Source organism: Oryx dammah, unplaced genomic scaffold (genome assembly GCF_014754425.2).
Source record: "Oryx dammah isolate SB20612 unplaced genomic scaffold, SCBI_Odam_1.1 HiC_scaffold_12, whole genome shotgun sequence".
In the NCBI taxonomy this organism is placed as follows: domain Eukaryota; kingdom Metazoa; phylum Chordata; class Mammalia; order Artiodactyla; family Bovidae; genus Oryx; species Oryx dammah.
Genome location: NW_024070196.1, coordinates 270,190 through 297,389, shown reverse-complemented (window position 1 = coordinate 297,389; position 27,200 = coordinate 270,190). Strand labels below are relative to the sequence as shown.

The following is a 27,200-nucleotide window of genomic DNA, read 5'->3' as shown; positions in this document are numbered from 1 at the left end:
TTCCACATTCTGTTATTTTCTTCTAGTTTTATGCACTGTTCATTGAAGAAGGCCTTCTTGTCTCTCCATGCTATTCTTTGGAACTCTGCATTTAGTTGGATATACCTTTCCCTTTATCCCTTGCTTTTTGCTTCTCTTCTTTCTTCAGCTACTTGTAAAGCCTCCTCAAGCAACCACTTTGCCTTCTCATTTTTCTTTTTCTTTGGGGTGGTTTTGTTCACTGCCTCCTTTTTTTTTTTTTTTTTTTAAGCTGTGAGACACATTTATTAATGATTTTTAAGTATACATGTGGCAGTGTTCACTGCCTCCTGTACAATATTACTGACCTCGGTCCATAGTTCTTCAAGCACACTGTTAACTAGATCTAATCCCTTGAATCTATTCATTACCTCCACTGCATATTCACTGGCGATTTGATATAAGTGGTGCCTGGCTGGCCTAATGGTTTTCCCCATGTTCTTTAGTTTAAGCCTGGATTTTGCAATGAGAAGCTGATGATCTGAATCACAGTCAGCTCCAGGTCTTTTTTTGCTGCCTGTACACAACTCCTCCATCTTTGGCTACAAAGAATGTAATCAATTTGCTTTTGGTGTTGACCATTTGGTGATGTCCATGTATAAAGTCGTCTCTTTTGTTGTTCAAAAAGGGTATTTGCTATGACCAGTGCATTCTGTGGGCAGAATTCAGTCAGTCTTTGCTTCATTTTGTTCTCCAACGCCAAACTTGCCTGTTATTCTAGGTATCTCTTGACTTCTTACTTTTGCATTCCAATTCCCAATGATGAATAGAACATCTATTTTGGTGTTAATTTTTCTAGGTGAGGTCTTCCAGGTCTTCACAGAACTGTGAAGAAAATTCAAAGAAACTTCAGTTTCTTTGGCTTCAGTGGTAGGGGCATATGCTTGAATTACTGTGATGTTGAATGGCTTACCTTGGAAATGAACCAAGACCATTCTGTTATCTTTGAGGTTACACCCAAGTACTGCATTTCTGACTCTTTTGTTGATTATGAGGGCTACTCCATTTCTTCTATGGGATTCTTGCCCACAGTAATAGATATAATGCTCATCTGAATTAAATTCTCCCTTCTGTCCATTTTAGTTCACCGATTCCTAAGATGTCGATGTTTATTCTTATCAGCTCCTGCTTGATTACATCCAATTTACCTTCATTCATGGACCTAACATTCCATGTTCCTATGCAATACTGTTATTTACTGCATCAGATTTTACTTTCATCATCAGAGACATCCATAACTTAGCATCGTTCTGCTTTGGTCCAGTCGCTTCATTCTTCCTCGGGCTATTAGTAGTTGTCCTCTGCTCTTCCCCAGTAACATATTGGACAATTTCTGACCTGGAGGACTTATCTTTCAGTGTCATATCTTTTTGTCCTTTTATACAGTTCATGAGGTTCTCACGGCAAGGGTACTGGCATGGTTTGCCATTCCCTCCTCCAGTGGATCACGTGCCTCCAGCCATGAAATCAGAAGATGATTGCTTCTTGGGAGGAAAGCTATAACAAACTTAGACAGTGTGTTGAAAAGCAGAGACACTACTCTGCCGAAAAAGGTCCATATAGCCAAGTCTATGATCTTCCTAATGGCCACATACAGTTGGGAGAGGGGACCATAAAGAAGGCAGAACAACAAAGAATTGATGCTTTCAAACTGTGGTGCTGGAGAAGACTCCCGAAAATCCCTTGGAACAGTAAGGAGATCAAACAGTCAATCTTAAGGAAAATCAACCCTGAATACTTGTTGGAAGGGCTGATGCTAAAGCTGAAGTTCTAGTATTTTGGTCATGTTATATGAAGAGCCAACTCATTGAAAAATCTGTGATGCTGGGAAAGATTGAGGGCAGAAGGAAAAGAGGGTGTCAGAACATGAGATGACTGGATGATATCACTGATACAATATTCATGAACTTGGGCAAACTTCAGATGATGTGGGACAAGGAGGCCTGATATGCTGTAGGCCATGGGATTGCAGAGTTGGACATGACTGGGTAACTGAACAACAACAATAGCAACATGCTATAGAGCTGCTTCTTTTTTCAGTCTAATCTGTATAGATCTAACTCATTTTAAAAAATTTTAGATAGTATTTTAATTATAGATACCGTACTTTATTTAACCATTTCACAAATAATGGGTATTTAGGTTATTTCCAATTATGTGGCATTTATATTTTAACTCTATTTTATTTTTTCTTATGCAGTAGTCTCAAACCTTTTATGTATTCCAATTCATTACATTTTTTTTCCTTTGGTGCTTCTGGGTTTGGGGTTATACATGGAAAATCTTTCTTTATATAACTTAGCATAAAATAAAACTAATATAAATATATGTTAAAATAATTCTTTGTTCTAGAGCACTTATCGATTTATCTTATATGTTTAAATCTTTAGAAGTTTAGGAACTTATTCTGTCTTAAGGAATGTGGGAGTGATCAGTTTCATTTTCTTCTAAATGACTATCTGTTTTTCCCAACATCATTCATTAAATAATCTATCAACTGGGAGGTACTTATAAAAGAAATATAAAGTTCAAGTTAAAAAATGAATAGGGCATTTTTACTCCCAGAAGGTTTAAAAGGTTTAGTCTAAAGCATGAGTCTCGTGACAGAAAACTACTTATCCTTCAGAACTGAATTGGAGGCAGATTAGGGAACTACTGCCAGCCCAGTGTGTGATACTATGGTTTCTAATTTGGGTTCTTTGCTCCTTCCCTTTAATTCAAATATCCCTCTCTTTCTACTTTTCTCTGTGAAATCTAACTCAGTTGCTACCTCAACCATAATGAAATATTTATAAGTTCTCCAAAAGTTTCTGTCTTTTCTCCTACTCCATTTCAAACACACATATCAGAACATCCAGGAATCATTTTCAACTGTCAGCTGAGAACAGAAAGCTGAAAATGGGAAAGGGTTGAAAGGAGACCAGAGAATTGGGCTTATGCTGGAAACTAGAACATCATGTGAGAAAATAATTGGGAGAGTTATGGACATTTGTGAGTCTAGTGTACTCAGTGCATGTAGAGATTAAGCCTAAAAACAGGAGTCTGAGGACAAATCTTAGAGCAGACTTTATAATGATTAGCCAAGAGACAAGGAATAGAACATCAAGGCTGTATTTTGTCACTCTGCTTATTTAACTTATATACAGAGTATATCATGCAAAATGTCAGGCTGGAAGAAACACAAACTGGAATCAGATTGCCAGGAGAAATATCAATAACCTCAGATATGCAGATGACATCACCCTTATGGCAGAAATCGAAGAGAAACTAAAGAGCCTCTTGGTGAGGGTGAAAGAGGAGAGTGAAACAGCTGGATTAAAACTCAACATTCAGAAGTCTAAGATCATGGCATCCAGTCCCATCACTTCATGGCAAATAGATGAGGAAAAAATTGCAACAGTGAGAGACTTTATTTTCTTGGGCTCCAAAATTATTGTGGGTGGTGGCTGCAGCCATGAAATTAAAAGATGCTTCCTCCTTGGAAGAAGAGCCATGACAAACCTAGACAGCATACTAAAAAGCAAAGACATTACTTTGCTAACAACAATGGTCAGTATAGTCAAAGCTGTGGTTTTTCCAGTAGTCATGTATGAATGTGAGAGTTGGACCATAAGGAAAGCTGAGTGCCAAAAAATTGATGCTTTTGAACTGTGAAGATGCCTGTGAGTCCCTTGGACTACAAGGAATATTCATTGGAAGGATTGATACTGAAGCTGAAGCTCCAATCTTTGGCCACCTGATGTGAAGAACTGACTCCTTGGAAAAGACCCTGATGCTGGGAAAGATTGAAGGCAGGAGGAGAAGGGGAAAACAGAGAATGAGATGCTTGGATGGGATCACTGACTCAATAGACATGAGTTTAAGCAAGCTCTGGGAGATGGTTAGACAGGGAAGCCTGGAGTGCTGCAGTTCATGGGGTTGCAAAGAGTCAGACATGGCTGAGTGGCTAAACAACAACAACAAAGGAATAGAAACAAGGAAACATAGGTGATTTTATTTTAGTTTCCCATATTTCCTACCAGTGTCCCACATTGGAGGACTTTAGCAAATAATTATTGATGAATGAATAAATGAATGAGTGAGGGAGTGCTAAACATACACTCAAACTCTAGTTTCCCTATGATCTTGGGAAAGTCATTTAAACACTCTTACCAGTTTTCTGAACTGTAAAATGCAAGCAATAGTATTTTACAAGCCCAACTCTGAGGATTGTTATCAAGACCAAAATAGAAATGTTGCTTAAAAATGTGTAAAAGCTTTGTAAATTGTCACGCCCACATAAAAGCTGTACATAGGATCCTTCTTAGAGAGAGGCAGGATGTACACATGTCCATGTATAAATGTACATGTTATTCCTTTGTGTCTTCTGTTTTTCCTCCTTTATAACATTCTAAGTAACTTAATTTTCATTTATTTTAAAGAATAAATTCATCTCTAGCTTATATTAACAAGAATGCCATTAACAGCAAATCATCACATGTCCTGTTTTATGTTACCTTTGTACAAACAACTTCAGAGACTGAAACTACAAACTTTTCTCAATATTGGAAAATCAAAATAATTATTTTATAAGTTGTTGGAAGATACTTTCAAATGTCTTTTAAACCTCAGCACACAAAATTATGAATTATATTTTAAAAGAAAAATTTTCCTTCTTAAAGCCTAGAACGTAATTAAATGAGATATCACTGCTGAAAGCCGAAAGCCCCATCTTCTGGTTATTTGTGAAATAAGGAAATCCTCCATGGAAATAGTAAGAACTAACCTGGCTGGATTTCAGGGCCTGGGACTTAGCTTTAGAGTTGAATCAGGCAGGAGCAGAGATCAGATGAGACCAACTCTAAATTACTAAGTAGCAGCCATGATTTGGGGGACTTCCCTAGTGGCTCAGACGGTAAAGCATCTGTCTACAATGCGGGAGACCTGGGTTCGAGCCCTGGGTTGGGAAGATCTCCTGGAGAAGGAAATGGCAATCCACTCTAGTACTATTGCCTAGAAAATCCCATGGACAGAGGAGCCTGGTAGGCCCCAGTCTATGGGGTCGCAAAGAGTCAGACACGACTGAGCGAGAAGGAAATGGCAGCCCACTCCAGTGTTCTTGCCTGGAGAATCCCAGGGACAGGGGAGCCTGGTGGGCTGCCATCTATGGGGTTGCACAGAATCGGACACGACTAAAGCGACTTAGCAGCAGCACCACCAGCAGCCATGATTTCCATGAAGTGTACAAAATTCATTTCATCCTGAGTTTCTGTAAATGGTTTTTCTAAACTTTCAGAGAAATTTTGCTTTTGGTCTAAATCTTCACATTTTGGTGTCTATCCAGTGAAAAATTATATTTGGAAGTTTTAGCGAATTTGTTCTCCCACTCTGAATTAGTCAGCGAAACAGATATAAAAATTTTCTGTCTTCAAAAACAAGTGTGTTTTTAAATGTCAGGCACAAGAACTCCTGGATAACACAAACCAATAACTTGGGAGAAAGTGCTGGATAAAGTCTGAAATTTCATAGGTCCTGAGGACCTCGAATAGAACACTTTCACCCAAATTTGAAAAGTTTTGTTACAGTTGGATTCTATTTGTGGTACACAGTGCTCTGAAAGATACAAACATTTATGGAACAAATAAATGGATACTGCAAAATATTTCCAATTGCTTACAATATCCTTAAATTTCTTTCTAGAAAAAGTTTATGAGCCAAAAATAATTTGACACACTAAAATAACTGTTGACTTACTTTTTATGACTGTTGATTGAAAGGAAAAATTTCGGTGACCCATCTCTGGGGATCTAAGAGAGATTTAGCTACAAAGCTTTATTTCAAAGCTTGAATTTGGAATATATACATTCCTGATAAAGTTTCAGGGAAACTTAAGAGATTTGTAAAAAGGTCAAATTTGAAATTTGATTTAAAGCCAAGTTAGAAATCAGTATTGGCTTTCCTGGTGCCTCAGTTATAAAGAACCCACCTGCTAATGCAGATTCTCTGATCGGGAATGAGTCCACATGCTGTGGAGCAACTAAGCCCGTGCACCACAACTATTGAGCCTGAGCTCTTAAGCCCAGGAGCCGCAAGTACTGAGCCCATGTGCCACAACCACTGAAGCCTGTGAGCCCTAGAACCTATGCTCCACAACAAAAGAAGCCACCACGATGGGAAGCCAGAACACAGTAACTAGAGAGTAGACCCTTCTCTCCACAACTAAAGAAAGCCCATACACAGCAATAAAGACCAAATGCAGACAAAAATAAATACATTTTTAAAAACTATCAATGAAATTGTTATCTGCTTAGTCGTGTCCAACACTTTGCAACCCCATGGACTGTAGCCCACCTGCCAGGCTCCTCTTCCCATGGAATTTTCCAGGCAAGAATACTAAAGTGGGTAGCCATTCCCTTCTCAGGGGGTCTTCTGGACCCAGGGATCAAACTCGGGTCTTCTGCATTGCAGGCAAATTCTTTATTGTCTGAGCTACCAGGGAAGCCCCAAACAATCTCCAGTATCAGTAGCTAAAGTGAATGAGAGTGAATAAAGAGATCTCACTTTAAAATCAATGATAAATATTAAGTAGGCACATATTGTTTGCACCTGTAGGGAGTTAAGATGGAAGAGTAGAAGGACATGTGCTGATCTTTTCCTGCAAGAACACCAAAATCGCAACTAGCTGCAGAACAACCATCAAGAGGAGAATATTGAAATCCACCGAGAAAAAAGATACCCCACATCCAAGGACAAAGGAAAGGCCTCAACAAGGCGATAGGAGGGGCACACAATCATGTTAAATTCAAACCTCATACCCGCCAGAGTCTCTTGGAGGGCACAAATAAAACCAGGACCAGGGGAAAGGAACAGTGACCCCCCCCCCCCCCCCAGAAGACTGAGCCAGACCTGCTTATAAGTGTTTGAAGGTCTCCTGCAGAGGCGTGGGTTAACAGTGGCTGGCTGCAGGTACAGGGGTACTGGCAACAGCAGTTTGTGGAGACATGGATTGTTGGCCTAAGTCCTCTTGGAGGAGATCACCATTAGCTCTACCATTGGAGCTGAACCTGCACCTCTTTTTTTCAAACAAAAAGTTGATGGTATTACCAAGTTTAAGCTTGTACTGCTCACTGCACAACAGGACAATAAATTGAGAGACAAGTTGTTGGGGCAAGGAATACCAACTTTATTCAGAAAACCAGCAGACCAAGAAGATGGTGGATTCATGTCCAAAGAACCATTTTCTCTGAGTTAGAATTCAGGCTTCTTTGATAACAAAATGAGAGGGAGTAAAGTCAAACATTTCCTGGCTGCAATCAGCCTTCAAAGGGGACATGTTAATTTCTTCATTCCTGCAGTTTTCACAGGTGGGTCTGGTCTGGATGTTTCCTATGAGTAAAACAAAGCTAAATGCTCATTATCTGGGAGGTAGGATTCCCATGGATGGGCCATTATGTATAATTGAGCTTACAGGCAAATCATTTTAATGACTAACTTGTCATTAAAGTTTGACTTCTGTTGAATACAAAGGTTCCTATTGCATGTGTGGTAAGTTGCTTCAGTTATGTCCCACTCTGAAACCCTATGGACGGTAGCCCACCAGGCTCCTCTGTCCATGGGATTCTCCAGGAAAGAATACCGTAGTGCATTGCCATCCCTGTCTCCAGGAGATCTTCCCAACCTGGGACTTGTCTCCTGCATTTGCAGGCAGGTTCTTTACCTCTAGTGCCACCTGGGAAGCCCTCTTCTCTATTATAGGGAGACAAAGGTGAAGTGTAATCACAGATGATTTCTACCCTAAAGTGTAAGTCCTTTAGCCTACCGAGTACACTATCATCATCCCACGTCCTTCCAATGAATATTCGTTGATTGAACCCTAGAGGGTTGATTTCAAAAGCATCAGTTCTTTGGCACTCAGCCTTCTTTATGGTCCAACTCTCACATCCATACGTGACTACTGGAAGAACCATAGCTTTGACTGTATGGACTTCTGTCAGCAAAGTAATGTCTCTGTTTATAATATGCTGTCTAGGTTTGTCATTTCTTTTCTTCCAAGGAGCAAGGTCTTTTAATTTCATGGATGCAGTCACCATCCACAGTGATTTTGCAGCCCAAGAAAATAAAAGCCTGTACTGTTTCCATTGTTTCCCCATTTACTGTCACCACCAGACACATCCATGACTGGCCCCGTCATTTCCACTGTGGCTCAACCTCTTCATTCTTTCTGGAGCTAATTCTCTGCTCTTCTCCAGTGACATAATGAACACCTAACAACCTAGCAGGCTCATTACCCAGTTTCATAACTTTTTGCCTTTTCATACTGTTCGTGGGGTTCTCAAGTCAACAATACTGAAGGGGTTTGTCATTCTCTTCTCCAGTGGGCCAGGTTTCATCAGAACTCTCCACCATGACCCATCCATCTTGGGTGGCCCTGCATGGCATGGCTCATAGTTTCATTGAGTTACACAAGGCTGTGATCCATGTGTTCAGTTTGGTTGTTGTTGTTCAGTTGCTCAGTCATGTCTAACTCTTTGTGATCCCATGGACTGCAGCACACCAGGCTTCCTTGTGCTTTACCATCTCCTGAAGCTTGCTCAAGCTCAGTTTGGTTAGCTTTCTGTAATTGTGGTTTTCGTTTTGTCTGCCTTCTGATGGATAAGGATAAGAGGCTTGAGAAAGCTTCCTGATGGGAGAGACTCGCTGTGGGGCAAACTGAGTCTCGCTCTGATGGGTGGGACCATGCTCAGTAGACCTTTAATCCAAATTTTCTGCTGAAGTGGAGGTGCTGTGTTCCTTCTCTGTAGTTTAGCATGAAGCCAATTATGATAGGGGTAATGGTGATAATGGTAACCTCTTTCAAAAGGACTTATACCAGCATGTGTGGCTCTCAGGACTGTCGTATTCAGTGCCCCTGACCCCGTGGCAGACCACTGTCACCCACACCTCTGCTGGAGACTCCTGGACACTCACAGGAAAGTCTGACTCAGTCTTTTGTAGGGTCATTGCTTTTTTTTTTCCTGGGTCCTGGTGCTCATAAGGTTTTGTTTGTGCCTTTCAAGAGTCTGTTTCCACAGTCCTATGGAAGTTCTGTAATCAAATCCCACTGGCCTTCAAGGTCAAATTCCCTGGGGTTCTCAGTCCTTTTGCCAGATTTCCATGTTGGGAAATCTACTGTGGGCCCTAGAACTTTTGCAACATTCCAAGAACTTCTTTGTATAATTGTTCTCCAGTTTGTGGGCATTCTGCTCAGAGGCTTTATGGTGGGGCTAATGACCACCTCCTCCAAGAAGACGTATGCCACATGCCATGCCTCCCAGGTCTGCTGCAGCCAGAGCCCCTGTCCCCCTGACAGGCTGCTGCTGACCCATGCCTCTGCAGGAGACACTCAGACACTTAAAGGAAGGTCTGGTTCAATCTCTTGTGGGGTCCCTGGGTCCTGGTGCACAAGGTTTTGTCTGCACCCTCTGAGTGTCTCTGGCAAGCATGAGGTTTGAATCTAAATATGATTTCACCCCTTCTACCATCTTGTTGGGGCTTCTCCTTTCCCCTTGGGCATGGGGTATCTTTTTTTTTTTGGTGGGATCCAATATTTTCCTGCTGATGTTTGTTCAGCAGCTACTTGCCCTTTTGGAGTTCTCATGGAAGAAGATGAGCACATGTCCTACTCTACCATCTTAAAGGCAATATACTGTACATGTTGACATAATAACTAAATGTTATATGTGAACCTTGATTGTGTTAAGTAGTTAGAATAGAAAAAAAGAGTCCAAAATGGTGGTGGCTAAAAAACAAAGGGGAAAAGCCCACGCAAAGGGAACAAAGAAAAAATCCACAGATTGGAGTGAGAACCTCAGGTGAAACAAACACTCCCTCTTCCTGGCTAGCCCTGATTTGCATAAGGAAGGCTCAGGGGGGAGGAGACAAAATGTATAAAATGAGGAAGTCAAGCTGGGTTGGGGTCTTGGCTCTCTTTTGGGGTCACCCTGCACTCACATCTTGAGGGTGTACTTTGCCTGTGGAATAAAACTCTGAGCTGTAACCAAGCTGTACCACTGGTCCACTGTTTCAGATCTTTGCTGCGATGAGACAGAACTGAGGAAATTATACACTCTCCCTACATATCTGGTGCTATGACCTGGATGTTATCTAGCTGTAGTAACCTTGGCTTGGCTCCAGTGAGGCAGAAACCAAGCACAGCAGAAGCCCAACTTGGCAAAAGTTGATGCTGTGGAAATTGCAGAAAAAGAAACCTAGTGCAGGGGAAGTGACAAGAAGCCCAGCATGCTGGAAACCAGGACAGCAAACAAACTCAGCAGAAAGCTCATACGGCTCAGTCTCAGATTCCAGAAGACCTCCAGTTAAGGTAAGAAGTCCTCACCCCTATGGCTGCAAGGACATATGGCTAACAAAATCAATTCTTTTACAATCTCTCATTTTTTGTTTCCTCGAATCTTGTGCAAACAGTGGGCACAATTGAGGGACTCTGGTAGGGGCTACAACACAGTGTGTCCTGAAGGCTCCACTATCTGCTGTGCCCTAGTAACTGTTGCCCAAGCAAGTGAGAGTTCTTCTCTCCTTAATCTCCTTTGTCCCAAGGATCAGGCCAATGAAAGCTGTGGGCACAAGTCAGGCATCTAGCAGTTTTTCCAGCAGGTTATGAAGGGGATTCTTTGACACGTTCTTCTCACTGCTTTTTCTTCCCATCAGCTTCTCTCTTCATCTATAGCACTGTTTACAAAGTATTTGGCAGGTCATCATCTTTCCATTTCCAAAAGTTGTGCTTGAAACCATTTACCTAAGACTGGAATCACATCACTCGAATCCATGTGACCGGGACTCTGTGCTGTGTTGTGCTTAGTTGCTCAGTCATGTCCTACCAGGATTCCAGCCTGGCCAAAACCCATGGTGCCTGGTTCAGGGCCTAATGAAGCTCAGGTTCTTGATGTCTCATTGTAGATTTGTTCGGAATCAGAGAGAAACACACTCCACAGAGTGTGAGCAATCCCAGAGGGCGAGTGCGGTGGCTGTGAAATGTGGTGTGGTTAGTTTTTAAGGGCTGGGTAATTTCATATGCTAATAAGTGGGAAGATCATTCCAACTATTAGGGAACTGCCCACTCTTTGTCTTTTGATAAATGCCTTGGAACTGTCCTGGCACCTCTGGGTGTGTCATTTTAACTGGAAGATTGAGGATCAAGGCTTAGTTGAAGTCAACTTGTCTGCCATCTTAGACTCATTTAATTATTTGGTTTATGTTATGTTCTTGGGTTATGTCATTCTCTCAACAGTTGTGCCCTGCCCCCTTCCCTCCTGTCTCATGCTCTGTTTGTGAGCCCTGTCTGGGACCACAGTGTTGCCGCTACAATCTTCTGGCAGGACAATCAGAAAATAAGGAGTTCCAAAAGGGAGGGGTTATATATATACCTAGGAAAAGGAGTACGTCAAGGCTGTATATTGTCACCCTGCTTATTTAGCTTATATGCAGAGTACATCATGAGAAACGCTGGGCTGGAAGAAGCACAAGCTGGAATCAAGCTTGCTGGGAGAAATATCAATAACCTCAGATATGCAAATGACACCACCCTTATGGCAGAAAGTGAAGAGGAACTAAAAGCCTCTTGATGAAAGTGAAAGTGGAGAGTGAAAAAGTTGGGTTAAAGCTCCACATTCAGAAAACAAAGATCATGGCATCTGGTCCCATCACTTCATGGGAAATAGATGGGGAAACAGTGGAAACAGTATCAGACTTTATTTTTGGGGGCTTCAAAATCACTGCAGATGGTGACTGCAGCCATGAAATTAAAAGATGCTTATTCCCTGGAAGAAAAGTTATGACCAACCTAGATAGCATATTCAAAAGCAGAGACATTACTTTGCCAACAAAGGTGCATCTAGTCAAGGCTATGGTTTTTCCAGTAGTCATGTATGGATGTGAGAGTTGGACTGTGAAGAAGGCTGAGCACTGAAGAATTGATGCTTTTGAACTGTGGTGTTGGAGAAGACTCTTGAGAGTCCCTTGGACTGCAAGGAGATCCAACCAATCCATTCTAAAGGAGATCAGCCCTGGGATTTCTTTGGAGGGAATGATGCTGAAGCTGAAACTCCAGTACTTTGGCCACCTCATGCGAAGTGTTGACTCATTGGAAAAGACTTTGATGGTGGGAGGGATTGGGGGCAGGAGGAGAAAGGGACGACAGAGGATGAGATGGCTGGATGGCATCACTGACTCGATGGACGTGAGTCTGGGTGAGCTCTGGGGGTTGGTGATGGACAGGGAGGCCTGACGTGCTGCAATTCATGGGGTCGCAAAGGGTCAGACACGACTGAGTGACTGAACTGAACTGAACTGAACTGAACTGATGGTTGATTCATGTTGAGGTTTGACAGAAAACAGCAAAATTCTGTAAAGCAACTATCCTTCAATAAAATAAAAAAATAAATAAAAGAAAATAGCTGGCACTTGTGTGGGAAAGATGGTATAATAGGCAATCCCTGTAGAGATTCAGGCCTTCATCTTCCATGTTTCCTACAACATGTGCAACAACAACAGCACCTTTCAGTGGATGCACTTGGGGGGTGGGGGTGACAGGCACACAATGCCTGCTAGAAGTCCATCTTTTGGTGGCATCCCTTCAAGGGCAATTGGGCTACCAGGGACAATGTTTGCCACTTTGGGAGTTAGCCATGAAGGCCATTTGGGCCCAAACCCTTACCACACTTCTCTTCAAGCTGTGAATGTACTCCCTGGATTAAATCTCCACTCCACAGTCAGTCAGTTGCCTCTTGTCATTTTGTCCTTAGGCCACTTTGCCCCAACTGCTACAACCACAAATCTGCCCCTTCTGTAGGCAACATCACTCCACCCAGCCAATAACCCACTCCTTTATCATTACTTCTGTTATTACCTAGAGTGGATCTATGACAATAAATATTTCTCTTATGGAAGACTAGAGGAGGGAATCAGGGACTTACATTCCCACACAAGGCTTAAGAGAATTAGCCTTGTGGCTGTTTTGCCAGGTTCCCAGTCTCAGGGCACAGGCTTAGATTGCTTTATATCATGGTGGACAAACTGACAATGAGTTAAGATTTCAACCCCTTAATCCTACCCAGCACTAGTTATGCTGAACACGTTGGAGACACCCAACTCCAATCCAGGGGGCCCAAGAGGCCGACCTGTCTCGACCTGCCTAGAGATCTGGGCCCCAGAAGGTTGTCACTGGGGATCTGCCCATCCAGGGTTCCCAGGAGGTTGACCCTCAGAGGCCAATATGCCTTGACCTGCCCGGGGGTTCGATCTCCAGGAGGTTGACATGCCTCAACCTGCCTGGGGATCTGCACCCTGAGCCAGGGATGCCCGGCTCCCAGGTTGCAACAGAACTGGGTAGGATAAGCTTCAGAAAGACTCACCCCTAAGGAAGTCCACCCATAGAAATAGTAGGAAGCATATTAGTTGTGGTGCTGTGCCCAGTCTCAGCAACAACTCAGGAGCCCAACAAGAACCTGATTGCCTTTCTGGAAAGGCTAAAAGAGGCCCTCCAAAAGTTTACCAATCTGGACTGACACTGTTACAAGAGACAGGTGATTTTAAAGGACAAATTCCTGTCCTAATATGCATCAGATATAAGGATAAAGTTTCAACAGCTACAGCAGGAGAACCCTGCTGCCATTTTAGACAAGATGGTCCAGATGGCCACCAATACCTTTTATAACAGAACATAAGAGGGAGGCCAAGGCCCAGGAAAGGGAGAGAAAGAGAGACTAGGCATGCCCAGATGTTGGCTGCCCTCCAGGGAAGTGCTATGGCAAACCCCAAGTCTTTGAAAGACAAGGCACTATATGAATACCTAATCTGTAGACAGGCGGGACATTGGGCCAAAGATTGTCCTAATCATGGTAAGCTTCCTAAAACAACTTGCTACAAATGCTGTCAATTGGGACACTGGGCAGTACAGTCTCAAGGTCAAGTGCCAGGCCTTCCCTCACGATGGTTCAACAGGTCTGAAGTGGCCTGTTCAAGCCAGCCTGCCTGTCACAGATAACCATTACAGGGCTGGAGCCAAGGGTACAACTAGATGTGGCAGGTACATCTAAGAATTCTTTTGGTTGACACAGGGGCTACCCACTCTATCCTGACTTCCTACTCCAGAGCCTTCTCCCCCCAAACCTATACCATTTTGGGTGCTACAGGAAAATAATTACAAAAAAATTCACCTGAGCACTTCTTTCTTACTGGGATAGACAAATATTTTCCCACCAGTTTCTGGTGATCCCTGAGTGTCCTACTCCCTTATTGGGAAGAGATATACTCACTAAGCTGGGAACCACCCTTGTGATGGGAAGATTTTCAGCCCCTAGAGCCCTACAGCTTCTGGTTACTACTGAGGAACCCGTTACTCCCTCTCCAATAAGGAAGGACCAAAAACAATGGGAGGCTCCAGGAGAAAAACAACAAATAACCTGAACATTATTACATCAGCGGTTCAGAGATAGTCCCCAACTGTTTGCATAGGCTCTTAGCTGTGATTTCCTAGATCTGGATCTGGGACCAAATAGGAAAATATTACAATATGTAGATGACCTACTAATCTGTAGATGAGGGAAATGCCCAATAAAATGTGATTCAAATTCTAAACTTTTTGGCAAAGAGGGGATATAAAGTCTCTTGTACTAAGGCATAGATGGTCCAGACAAGGGTTACTCACTTGGGAGTTCAGATTATGCATGGGTCCAGGGGGCTGTCCACCCACTGAGAACAAATAATCCTGCAGTTGCCTTCCCTCACAACTCTAAAATAATTGTGAGCTAACCAGATATTGTAGAATCTGGATACCCAACTATGGTCTATTGCCCAGCCCTTATAGGACAGCTTAAAGGAACTGGATGATTCAATCCCATTGATGAGGGGAACTCCTCAAAAGGAGGTAGAGGCTACTTTAGTGTACAAGCCTTAACTCAAGCACCCACCTTGAGGTTGCCAGAGCCAGAAAAAGCATTCCAACTATATGTCCATGAAAAGGATGGAAAAGGCTTGGAAGTGTTAAGTCAAAGGTTGGGACCTGAGCCCCAGCCAGTAGCTTACTTATCCAAGAGGTTTGACCCAACCACTGAGGCTGGCTTCCATGCCTTTGAAATCTTGCAGCTACTGCAGTCCTGATAGAAGATGCTTTAAAACTCTCTCTTGGGAGAAAACTATTTTTACAGCCACCAAGTGAAACAACTCCTGAATGGGAAAGGCCATTTATGGAAGTCTGATCAAAGGATCCTCAGATATCAAGTAGTGCTGATGAAAATCCATGCCTGACTATATCCCCTTGTGAGGCTCTTAACCCAGCTACCCTCCTGCCTACTCCTGAGGGCTCTCTCACCTTTCACTGTTGCCTAGAAACTTTGGACCATTGGACAAAACTCTGAAAGGGATTGACTGAAGATCCTCTGACTAATCCTGAGGAAGTCTGATACATTGATAGAAGCAGCTTTGTCTTAGATGGAAAAAGAAGAGCCGGATATGCAGTAGTCTCCAGTTTCAACACCATAGAGGCTAACTGTTGCCACAAGGTACTTCAGCCCAACTGGCTGATCTCATAGCTCTGACTCGAGCTTTAAAGCTGGGAAAAGGAAAAAGAGTAGCCATTTACACTGACTCCAAGTATGCCTTTCTGGTGCTACATGCACATGCTGTTATTTGGAAAGGAAGAGGCCATTTGACCACCAGAGGGTCCTCAATCAAGCATGGTGATCAAATCTTTATGCTTTCGGAGGCAGTCCATCTGCCTGCTGAGGTTTCAGTCTCCCACTATGCTGCTGCTGCTGCTGCGTCACTTCAGTCGTGTCCGACTCTGTGTGACCCCATAGACAGCAGCCCACCAGGCTCCGCCGTCACCAAAAAGGGAGCATGGAAGTGGCACAAGGGAATCAAGCAGCCGATTAGGTGGCTGAAAGAGCAGCATTACAGAACAATGACCTAATAGGGGTTGCCACCCTAGTTCCACAGATTAATTTACCAGAAATTCCTTATACTGAAGGTGAAACTCTTAAAGCTAAGAGTAAGGGTTTTCAAGAAGATAATATGGGGTGGTTCCAAAAAGAGATAACTTGGGCCATCTTGAATGAGATGTGTTGTTTCTGGATAAACTCCTCCAGCCAAGTTGAAGAAAGTCTCACAATCCTCAAGAAAAATATTCAGATCCTACAGGATCTCAAAGAACGAGCTGGAGAGTCCTCAGGGTGTCTATAATCTCTCCTTGGGGATCTTTCTCCTGGTGAGGGGGGATTTGGAGTTGACTAATATCCCTACTAACCCCTGTTAGCACCATATTGATACTGCTTATAATTGTTCCATGTAGTATCAATTATTTAACTCATTTTGTCTCTGATCAGGTCAACAAGCTACAAAATGCAGTGCTATTCAATAAGGATATATAAAATTACACCAACCGCAGAAAACATCTATCACTCACTCTTAGATGGATACCACTACAAGGACTCTGAGGCTTGAGACTAGCAAGAGGGGCGGTCCAATGCCCTTTGCCGACCCAGCTTAGCAGGAAGTAGCCAGAACGACCTCGGTGCCCCTATTCCCAAAGAATTGGGCCTCCCCTCTCTTGAGGGGGAAATTTTAGGTAGTTAGAATAGGAAAAAGGAGTCTAAAGCGGTGGTGGCAAAAAGACAAAGAAAGGGAAGAGCCCACGCAAAGGGAACAAAGGAAAAATATGCAGACCAGAATGAGAACTTCAGGTGAAACAAACACACCCCCTTCCTGGCTAGCCCTAATTTGCATAGCACAGGCTCAGAGGGTGAGGAAACAAAACATTTAAAAAGAGGGAGCTAAGACGGGCTGGGGCTTCTCCTTTGGGTTCCATCTCCCCTCACACCTCGAGGGTGTACTATCCTTTGTTTGTGGGATAAAACTCTGAGCGGTAATGGAGCTGTAACACTGGTCCACTGTTCAAACCTTTGCTGTGGTGAGACAGAACTTAGGAAATTATGCTCTTTCCCGACAATTGGATCCTATGTGGTTGGGTGAAGGGAAGCAGCAAAACATACATTTTCAGGACAATTTGGAAATTTTTGCCGTGGATTTGCAAATATGGAATTACTATTGGTTTCCTTAAGTATAATCACATTATTATAGTTAAGAAGGAAAGTGAAAGTCACTCAGTTGTGATCAACTCTTTGTGACCCCATGGTCTGGAGCCTGCCAGGCTCCTCTGTCCATGGAATTCTCCAGGTAAGAATAGTGGAGTGGGTTGCTGTTTCCTTCTCCTGGAGATCTTTCCAACCAGAGATGGAACCCAGGTCTCTTGCAGGTGGATTCTTTACCATCTAAGCCACCAGGGAAACCTGCAGTTAACATGAAAATATCCTTCCTTTTAGGCAATGAACTATCTAGAAACAGCTTTATTTTGGACTCAATCTACTTTCAAATGGTTCAATTTAAAAACATGTGACAAACACATAAGCACGAATCCTCACACAAAGCAACTAACTGTTGAGATAGTGCTAACCACTGTTGAATCAATGTGAGAGGTACATAGATGTTCTCTGTACTAGTTTTTTAAAGTTTCCCAGGTTTGAAAACTTTTAAAATAAAATGTTGAGGGGAAATGCACATCTAGACAAAGCTCTTGAGATATAATTCATAGAGTTTCAGAAAATTTTAAAAATTTAAAGTTGCCTTGAGATTTTAAAGATCAAAACTTCATCTTTTATTTTGTTGTTGCTCAGTTGCTAAGTTCAACTGTCTGTGACCTCATGGACAGCAGAAAGCCAGGCTACCCTGTCCTTCACTACATCCCCGAATTTGTTCAAACTCATTGCTATCAAGTCGGTGATGCCATCCAACCATCTCACCCTCTGTTGCCCCCTTCTCCTCCTGCTCTCAATCTTTTCCAGCATCAGAATCTTTTCTAATGAGTTGGCTCTTCACACCAGGTGACCAAACTGTTGGAGCTTCAGCTTCAGCATCAGTCTTTCCAATGAATATTTAGGTTGATTTCCTTTAGGATTGACTGGCTTGATCTGCTTGCTCTTCCATCTTTTTCATGGCTGATACTTAAATAATTTTATTTCAACAATGGTATAAACAAGATTACACCATACACAGTGTAGACGTAAGCATTAAAAAGTATGAAAGTGTATTACTACAATATCACAATAGAATGGGGACTGATAGTGACAAAATTTTTAACTTTCTTTACACTTTAACCAGGCTTCCCTGGTGGCTCAGAGGTTAAAGCGTCTGCCTCCAATGCGGGAGACCTGGGTTTGATCCCTGGGTTGGGAGTTCCCCTGGAGAAGGAAATGGCAACCCACTCCAGTATTCTTGCCTGGAGAATCCCATGGTCGAAGGAGCCTGGTAGGCTACAGTCGACTGGGTCGCAAAGAGTCAGACACGACTGAGCAACTTCACTTTCACGTTTTAACAAACGATAGTGTAGTCTCAGAAAAATGCCATAAAATTTCTTGTTCAATTTCACTTGGAATAAAAAGTCCACCCCCGCCCCCCCGCCAAAACCCCTTATTTCCTCCTTTCCCACTGGTGAAATCATTAACTGTGTCCTCGAAACCAGTTTTTATTCTGTTTGTGTTCCTCTGATGGTGGAGTTTTGTGCTATCAATGAAAACCTGGGATTATACCTCTGGTCCTATGCACAGACCTACGCTGCAAACAATAACTAAGGAGAGCCGAGAAAAAATAACGCTTTACAAAGAGGCAGCTGACGGCCAAAAATAGTTCAATTCTTGGACTTAGAACGCATCCATTAGCGCCCAAATCTCTGGCCAACCTAGGACACCAGCACAGGTTTCGCAGTCCGTAGGCACCGCAGCGTTCCCAGAGCCAGCGACCTCCCGGGGATGGACTTCAGGAAGGGTCACTCCCCCTTTCTCCTTGGCCATTCGGGATCGAGGTATCGGGTCAGCCCCCTGAGAGTCTACCAATAGTAAGCGAGAGGCGGGACCAATCACTCCTGCCCCTCTGCCAATCGAGGGCGAGGGGCGGGCCTGAGACGGCCGCCGGAAGCAGGGCCCTGGAGCGAGGAGGAGGGGCCCGCCTCTACGCTTCGGCCAATTGAAAGCAAAGGGTGGGTCCCAGGGCGTGTCCCGGAAGGCTGCGAGGGCTCAGGTGCGGAGGCGCGGAGGCTCGGCGGCCCGGCTGCGGCCTCCGGAGGCCGGCAGTATGGAGGACGTGAGTGCTCAGTGGCAGGTGGCGAGCGACCGGCCCGCAACCCCCTCCTCTGATGCTGGGCGCCCTGGGCAGAGACGGGGTTGGGTACAGCCTTGGCGGAGGGGATCCTTCTGCGCGGGGCTACCGGGCTGCGGTTTGTGGGAGGAGGCACAGAGGCGCCGGCGGGGTCCGCGCCTTGCTGGCTCTGGGCTTATTTTTTCTCGGCACAGGAGGCAGGAGGGGCGCCCAGCCCTTGCGGTCGCGTGTCGGGTCCCGGATCTGGGGAGGCCAGCGATGCGCGCATGGCCTCGGGCGCAGGAGCGAGTCCACCTCCTCTTGGCCTCCGGCCTTGGCTCTGAGGACAGATCTGTCGCTATCATCACACGGAAACCCACATTGGAGACAAACAATATGATGTTTTGAATGGAGGCCTGGTAGGAGTGAAGGGATTTTAAAATCTTACTTAAGTGGATCCAAACAGGATTATTAAGAAGCCATTGCACTAGTTACAGTGTACAGAGTGCAGCGTTACAGAGTGCAGCGTAACTGTAAAAGTCTTTGCTTGAGTGTATTAAAACATTTTTAGGAAAAGCATGTATTTGTGCCCAGAATTAACTAGATTACCCATTGACACAAAATTCTTGCTCTTGAGAAAATGCAAAGTTGATAGTTATATTAAAGCACTGATTTGAGTTAATAAATTAATAGGCATATTACAGTGATCCTGCCACTGAATGAGATGCATCACGCAAGACACTTGAAATACAGTTCCAGCCCTACAATCCCTTAGATTCTTGTGCAAATAGTGACCATAGTTCAATTATCTTGACTCAATAAAAACCAAACAATTTCTAATGATAGGACTAAAACCCACGTTTTTTACACTATGAGAAAGTGGAAAGCTAACTGTAACACCTGCAAGTAGATTTGAGATTCATATATTTAAAGAAAAATGGATCGTTTTTGAATTTTTAAAGGGTGAGATTCATAAATTGAAAGTATGTGGAGAAAATGAGTATCTAAATGGAAAATGAGACTCATAAAAGTGTGTGCAGTAAATGCTTCTTGCTTGGTGCTAAGCTGCCTCCAGGTTCTTGGATCTGTAACTTTTAGCTTTAGGATTAGTACAATCCTAGAAATTTGTTTCACCGAATGATTGGAGAGTAATGTTTCACCAATAGCTACATAGCTAGGTCACTTTAGGTATGAACAATTGCCTTCCTTTGGTATTTGTGGATATGATTTCTCCCACCTAAGAGAAAGCTAAAAACTATGTGCTATGTCCTAGGCCCAGACACCTAAATGAATTAAGAGGCAAAAACTTTTTAGTTTGGGTTCTTTGTTTGCAAGCGGGCAAACCAATTTTGGCTACTTTAAGGAAGAAAGGGATTTATTTGAAAGGATATAGGGTAGATGAACACCTAATCCTCTGAAAGGATTCAAACCAGGGCTGCTTAAGGGATCCAGTGACATGAGTCCTTTCAGAATCTGTTCTGGGATGGATCTATCTCAACCATGGCTTTTTGTTTGCTTTGTTACTCTGAGAGAGTTAGATTGGCCTAACCCTCTTTGGTTTCATGACCATCCTTAGACCAGAGGAAGGTGAAGAGCACTGAAGGATGTTCCCCTTGAGATTGCAGAGGTAGACTTTGGGTCCCCAAAGGGGAAGTGGTAATTGTGACAAAAGAGGGAGGATATGATGTGGACAAACAGCAGGTGTCTTTTCCAGGTAGCAGTGTGATCATTAATCACAGAGATTATTTGGATCAAGAGTCTTATTCCCTTCACCTTCCTCTTGCAGATGACAAGTTACAGAAAGAGACAGGATGCTGTTTGTATAGTTTTCCTACATTTCTTATAGGATCCAAAGGACAGTGTATTTGATATAGTCACCAAACACATAGTATTTCATGAACATTGAATAAGTGACAAAAACCGTATTGTCCTTGACCCCTTCAGTGTAGTGAGGGTGAACAAAAGGCATACACATAAATGAAACAATACAAGGCAGTGCATGAAATGCAATACCTTTTTTGGTTTTAAAGTAGAAAGAAAACACTTGGCAAGACAAGTTTTACAGAGAATGGAAATTTTGTTGGACCTTGAAAGATGAGTTGGATGCTGAAAAAGATAAAAGAGGGTATTTGTGGGCACTCCAAAAAGCTCATGCAGACCAGAGGAGAAAGTCCATGAAAGGGACCAAGAGAGAGATAAAGTAGACTGCTATCTTACCGCCAGGGTTTCAGTGCTATCTTTTAAAAAATTCCTAGATCCCAACTGTTCAAGAAGTTGGGCCATCTTTCATTCACTCTACACACATATTGAGCATCTGCTGTGTGTCAGGTACTAAAGGTGCAAAGAATAAAGTATAATGTAGAGTCCTGCCCTGTGAAGCACACCTATTCCAACCACTTATACCTTGTGCTTCTTTCTGCCTGGAAGAACAAAATATCTGTATATGAAAGGACATTGTTTTGAGATAATAGATATCAAGCAATGAACTAGAGTGATCTCTGAGTGGTAGGAAACAACACGAGCTGTGTGATTGCCAGCTCACTGCCTTAAGAGAGTTTGCAGGCTATGGCAGAGGTAGGAGCACCAGGTGGGCTTCAGTAGACCCTGAGTTGAGGAGGTGGAGCTGAATCTGGGGATACTGAAGCGGCTTGGGTTCACCAGACAGAGAACCCAGAGAGCAGATCCCTGTACAGAGGGAGAGCTCCAAAGAGTGCAGAATCCCTAGTCAGCTAAGTCCTGTTCTGTATGCCTCTGAGGTAATGTCCTGACGACTGAGGGGAAAAAAAAAAACAAAAATGACCCAGAAGGACTAGAAGGAGCAGTACGCTTACACAGGACCAGGACTAGTGCTTGTTCTTCCAGCTGGACTGGAAACCGCGTAATCACCGGGTATTGAGTATTCAGAAAGGTCTTACTTCACTTGTAGGGAATACTTAGCACTAGACCAAACACGGTGTGGTCCCACCTAAGAAGCACCTTAAAAGAGTAAAGAGATCAAATTGTTTCCAGTGACTTAACTGAATCCAGAAAAAAGCTCAAGAATATTTACAGGAATACAAAAGAATCCAGCACACAAAGAGTTAAATTTTTTTGCAGTGTCTGGCATCCAATTCAAAATTACCAGGCATTGCTAATTATGTGATATAATGGTGATGTTAAGTAATGCTATCGTGGTAATCATTTTGCAGTATATAAGTGTATCAAATCAACTCATGATACACAAAATTACACAATGTGACATGTTAATTATATCTCAATAAAGTGGAAAAAATGACCAGGCATGCAAAGAGGCAGGGAAATATGACATAATAAATCAATTAAAACTGATTAAAAAATGACATGAAATAGCAAACAAGGACATTTAAAAAAAAACTATAACTTTTCTATATGTTCCAAAGGTTAAAACGATATGAGAGATATAAAATAGACCCACTTAAACTTGTAGAAATAAAAACTACAGTGTCAAAATGAAAAAAGGGCAGAGGGAACAGCATTGAGGCATCAGGGAAGGTGGCATGTTTGCAAGACAGCCATTTGACAGTTGGGGAGGGATGAAGAGTCACAGAGATTGGAAAAATGGCCCCTGGAGGTGTGCATGAACATTAGCTAAGGGAATACCCAGGGAGGTGAGACAGCTGCTGAGGCAGCTAGAAGAATAGAAGTCATGAAGAAAACAGATATCATCAGAATTGCCCCTTGAGTTATGGCAAACTAATCAGGAAGCTATCTAGGCACTGAATTAAAAAAAAAAAAAATGTAGTAGTGTTGAATGCCTGCTAGTGGAAATCGAGAAGCCCATCCCAGATCTGGTCATGTCCCAGACTTCTGTGTTATCTTTATAATTTCGGTGCCCAGAGCCCACCCTTACACCATTTGTCCCCCTCTCTACCCCTTCCAAAGTAAATATATATATATATATATAATATAATATATAAATGCTATATATATAATATATATATATATATGAGTCATGCCCGACTCTTTGTGACCCCATGGATAGTAGCCTGCACCAAGCTCCTCCGTCCATGGGATTTTCAAGGCAAGAGTATTGGAGAGGGTTGCCGTTTCCTTCTCCAGGGAATCTTCCCAACCCATGGATCGATCCCAGGTCTCTCACATTGTAGACAGACGCTTTACTGTCTGAGCCACCAGGGAAGTCTTTTAATATATATACTAAATGTATATTAATATCAACTAACAACAGTCAATTATTAATAATAACTACAATTAAATTATATTAAATATATAATATATGTATTTATACATTATACATATATTTACTTTGGAAGTAAATATATAAGTTAAGTCACTAACCCATGTCCAGCTCTTCACAACCCCATGGACTGTAGCCACCAGGCTCCTCTGTCCTTGGGATTTCCCAGGCAAGAATACTGGAGTAGGTTGCTGTTTCCTTTACCAGGGGATCTTGCTGACTCAGGGATTGAACCTGCATCTCCTGCTTGGCAGATGAATTCTTTACCACTGAACCACCTGGGAAGCCTCACACACACACACACACACACACACACACACACACACACACATGTATGTATGTATATATGCACACGTGTGTGTGTGTATGGTGCTGGTGCTAAGTCACTTCAGTCGCATCAGACTCTTGGAGACCCTATGTACTGTAGCCCACTAGGCTCCTCTGTGCATAGGATTCTCCAGGCAAGTGGGTTGCCGTGCCCTCCTGCAGGGGGTCTTCCAGACCCAGGGATCCAGCCTGTCTCTTCTGTGTTCTGCATGGCAGGTAGTTTCTTTACCACTAGAACCACATGAGAAGCCCTATATATTTATATATATACATATGTATATATGTGAATGGCTGATGCTAACAGCCGATTCATTGGAAAAGTCCCTGATGCTGGGAAAGACTGAGGGGAGAAGGAGAAGAGGGTGTCAGAGGATGAGATGGATGGAAGGAATCACTGATTTAATGGGTATGAACTTGGGCAAACTTTGGGAGATAGTGAGGAACAGAGAGGCCTGGTGCATTGTGGTCCACGGGGTAGCGAAGAGTTGAACATGACTGGGTGACCGAATGACAACAACAGTATTTATATATATATATATGTATACATATCAATTAATTGATGCTTTTGAACTGTGGTGTTGGAGAAGACTCTTGAGAGTCCCTTGGACTGCAAGGGAGATCTAACCAGTCCATTCTGAAGGAGATCAGCCCTGGGATTTCTTTGGAAGGAATGATTCTAAAGCTGAAATTCCAGTACTTTGGCCACCTCATGAGAAGAGTTGACTCATTGGAAAAGACTGTGATGGTGGGAGGGATTGGGGGCAGGAGGAGAAAGGGACGACAGAGGATGAGATGGCTGGATGGCATCACTGACTCGATGGACGTGAGTCTGAGTGAACTCCGGGAGTTGGTGATGGGCAGGGAGGCCTGGCGTGCTGTGATTCATGAGGTTGCAAAGAGTCGGACACGACTGAGTGACTGAACTGATGTATACATATATGCATAATGTTAAATCAGGAGATCAAATCAAGATGGTGGAGTAGAAGGACATGTGCTCATCTCCTCCTGTAAGAACACCAAGATCACAACTAGCTGTTGTACAGCCATTAACAGGAGGATGCTAGAACCCACCAAAAAAGATACCCCATGTTCAAAGACAAAAGAGAGGCTGCAGTGAGACAATAGAAGGGGATACAATCATGATAAAATCAAATCACATACCTTCTGGATGGGTGACCCACAAACTGGAGAAGAATAATACCTAAGAAGTTCTCCCTCTGTTGTGAGGGTTCTGAGCTGTATGTCAGTTTTCCCAATATGGGAATCCAGGAAAGGGACTAGGAATCCACAGGGAATCTGACTTTGCAGGCCAGCAGGATTTGATTACAGAATTTCGACAGGACTGGAAGAAATAGATACTCCACTCTTAGAGGGCACAAGCAAACTCTTGCATACACCAGGACTCAGGGGAAAAGAGCAGTGACCCTATAGGAGACAGAACCAGACCTACCTGCTAGTGTTGGAGGGTCTCCTGTGGAGGTGTAGCTTGTCAGTGGCTCACTGTGGGGACAGGGGCACTGGTGGCAGCAGTCCTGGGAGGTGCTCCTTGGCAAGTGAGCCCTCTTGGAAGAGGCATTAGACCTACCATAGAGCCTGTAGACTCCAAGGCTGGGTTGCCCCAGGCCAAAATACTAGCCCCATCTGTCCTATCAGCTGATAATTGGATTAAAATTTTACCCAGCCCACAAGAATAAGACCCAGTTTTTCCCACCACCAGTCCCTCACATCAGTCTCATTCACCTGAGGGCAGAAGGAAGAAGCAGGAAGAACTACAATCCCGAAGCCTCTTGAATGAAAACCACAACCACAAAAGTTAAATGAAAAGGCAAAGAATTATCTCCCAGATGAAAGAACAAGATAAAACCCCAGAAAAATAACTAAATGAAGTGGAGCTAGGTCCAGGAAAAGAATTCAAAATAATGATAGTGTAGATGATTCAGAATCTTGGGGAAAAAAATGAAGCAGATGTAAGAAATGTTTACGAAAGACCTAGAAGAACTAAACAAACAAAACAGAGATGAACAATACACTAGAATGAATAAGTAGAAGAATAACTGAGGCAGAGGAACAGATAAGTGACCTGGAAGACAGAATGTGGAGATCACTGCTATAAAACAGAATATAGAAAAAAAAAAATGAAAAAAACTGAAGTCAGCCTAAGAGTCCTCTGGGACAACGTTAAGTGTACCAACATTTGCATTATAGGGGTCTCAGAAGGAGAAGAGAGAGAGAAAGGATCTGAGAAAATATTTGAAGAGATAGTTTTAGTTGAAAACTTACCTAATATGGGAAAAGAAATAGTCAACCAATCCAGGAAGTGCAGAGAGTCCCAGGCAGGATAAACCTGAGGAGGAATACACCAAGACACAGTGTAATCAAACTGACAAAAACAAAGATAAAATATGAAAAAGTAATGGGGAAAATGACCACATACAAGAGAATTCCCATAAGATTTTTAGCTGATTTCTCAACAGAAACTCAACAGACATTCCCTTCAACAGAAAAGAATGGCGTGATATATTTAAAATGATGAAGGGGAAGAATCTACAAACAAGAATACTCTACCCAGCAAGACTCTTGTTCAGATTTGATGGAGAAATCAAAAGCTTTCCAGACAAGCAAAAGTTAAGAGAATTCAGCATCACCAAACCAGCTTTACAATAAATTTTAAAGGAACTTCTCTTGGCAGGAAACACAAGAGAAGGAAAAGACCTACAAAGAAGTAACGCAAAACAATGAAGAAAATGGTAATAGGATCACACATATTGATAATTACGTTAAATATAAAAGGATTAAATGCACACCAAAAGACATAAACTGGCTAAGTAGATGAAAACATATGCATGTATGCACTTCCACTTACCACATCACTCTACTTAACTCCCCAAATTGTATGCAGTTATTTTATACTGTTAGGTTAATCATGTTTCCGTTATGACTTGCAATTGTAAATATCTTTTTTTGTGTGTATGACTATTAAATGTGGAAACTGATAAGCATCTTTTACTATTATGAAAAAAATTATCTACTCGCTTTGCAACACTCAAATATGTATACATTACAGATAACTGTAGTCACTGGGCCACAAATTATGTTTCCCCAGGACTTATTTGCCATCAGATTTTTACATTTTGACCACCTTCACTCATTTGTCTTGCTCTCCCATCCCCTTCCTGTGGCAACCACCAATCTATTTTCTGTATCTATCTTCAGTTTTTATAGATTCCACATAAAAGTGAGATCATACAGTAACTGTCTTTCTCTGTTTGATTTATATTACTTGATATAATTCCTTCAAGATCCATCCATGTTGTTGCAAATGACAGGACTTCATTCTTTTTTATGACTAAATAATAATTTGTTATATAAAAATATATTAGATTGTTTCCATGTCTTGGCTATTATGAATAATGCTGTGATGAACATGGGAGTACAGATATATCTTTGAGATAAGATTTTTTATCCTTTGGATATATACCCAGAA

The 27,200-nt window shown here is 42.7% G+C and overlaps 1 protein-coding gene across 2 annotated transcripts in view; it reads left to right on the top strand.

Annotated features, from left to right (window-relative positions):
• The first annotated feature begins 19,094 nt into the window (after nt 1–19,094).
• Nucleotides 19,095–27,200, top strand: part of TMEM192 (transmembrane protein 192) — a 31,889-nt gene continuing 23,783 nt past the window's right edge. Inside the window, exon 1 of one of the 2 annotated variants that reach the window (XM_040251318.1) lies at nt 19,095–19,182. In XM_040251318.1, the coding sequence (XP_040107252.1) occupies nt 19,174–19,182 (9 nt within the window). In that variant the 5' untranslated portion in view covers nt 19,095–19,173. The remainder of the gene's footprint in view (nt 19,183–27,200) is intronic. The other variant, XM_040251319.1, reaches the window with a different exon arrangement.